General features: G+C 53.5%; 1 protein-coding gene across 1 annotated transcript; it reads left to right on the top strand.

The window, feature by feature from the left end:
* Nucleotides 1–352: 352 nt before the first annotated feature.
* SARC_16318 (hypothetical protein) lies at nt 353–1,322 on the top strand (the record flags this gene model as incomplete). Its single annotated transcript, XM_014289574.1, has 1 exon — nt 353–1,322. A coding segment is annotated over one exon (970 nt), but the record flags the coding sequence as incomplete, so codon positions are not given.
* Nucleotides 1,323–1,353: the final 31 nt, after the last annotated feature.

Genomic DNA, 1,353 nt, shown 5'->3' with positions numbered 1-1,353 from the left:
TATATATATATAGCGCAATCACACACGTGTATATGTCACTTCGACACAGATTTGTCAACAGCTGTTGGAATGAACCATGCACCACTATCAGACGAATGTGCACTGATCATGCACAGAAGCACACGCAAGTCAATACACTCTCACCCACATATGACACACCTCAAAGACACAGAGAACTGGCATATGCATAAACCCGTACACGCATCACGACAACATAACACGCCATGTACATCAAAAACACACTCTGTTGCACTGGGTCGATTGATTTATCTCATTCCTACACTCGATGTGTCGTGTGGTCTCGCCAGTGACTCATCGCCTGTCCTGTCCTGTCCTCTGCCCCTGTGCACAGGTTCTGGTGAAGGTTGCGGCCTGTGGCCTACAGCACCGTCACCTGGGACAGACACTCAATGCTATGCAACAGACCCTCACCACACTACACCACACGTTTGAGCTCAATGTGTGCGGCGAAGGCGGCGAGTACGAGACCTTCACTCTGGACATGCCGCTGTTCAAGAAGCGCATTGTTGTGGAGGACGCAGAGATTGTGAGGGTCAGTGAGGATAAGCTGGCGCCGGTTGCTTACTACCGGATCAATCGATTTTCATTGGTGGATAAAAATAGCACAGACGTAGGTGTACAGGTGCCGGAGGAGGGGAGTGAAGAGGATGCTGAAATGGTTAGTGGCATGGACAGTGCGTTGTATCACGATGTAGAGTACGGGCGAGAATGTATGGAGACGGTGGAGGCTATGGACACAGTACACTACACAACACAAACACCAACAGAACACACACCCAACATACACACACACACACCAGCAACAGATCAGCACACATACAACACACACACACACGTGTGCTTTTGCGACAACTCCCTCTACATCGAAGGACTCCGCGGAGTCAACCACACACACACCCCACCGACTGATGCAGCCCACAGCCCACCCACCGCCTCACAACAGATGCAGCGTGTGCTGGATCAACTAGCACAGCACCTGAGCGCACACGCACTGGACACGTCGCACGTTACGCGTGTGCATTTGCTGGTGGCCGACATGGCGCAGTTTGCGCAGGTGAATGCTGAGTACGTGCGAGTGTTTGCGGAGAGACCCCCCTCGCGCGTGTGCGTGCAGGTGCCGTTGCCGGAGGGTGTGTTGGTGCAGTTGCACTGTGTGGCACACGCCCCTACCTCTGCTACAGACACGTCTTCTCGAGCTACGCGTGAGTGTTTGCATGTGCAGAGTATCTCACGGTGGTGTCCGGCGAATATCGGGCCGTACAGTCAGGCGGTGACACTCAGGGGCAAGGTCTACCTAGCTGGTAGGTGCTCAAGCAGACGCGATAATTGCGC

This window comes from Sphaeroforma arctica (genome assembly GCF_001186125.1).
Source record: "Sphaeroforma arctica JP610 unplaced genomic scaffold supercont1.7808, whole genome shotgun sequence".
NCBI lineage: Eukaryota > Ichthyosporea > Ichthyophonida > Sphaeroforma > Sphaeroforma arctica.
This window is presented reverse-complemented; position numbering and strand designations above follow the sequence as displayed.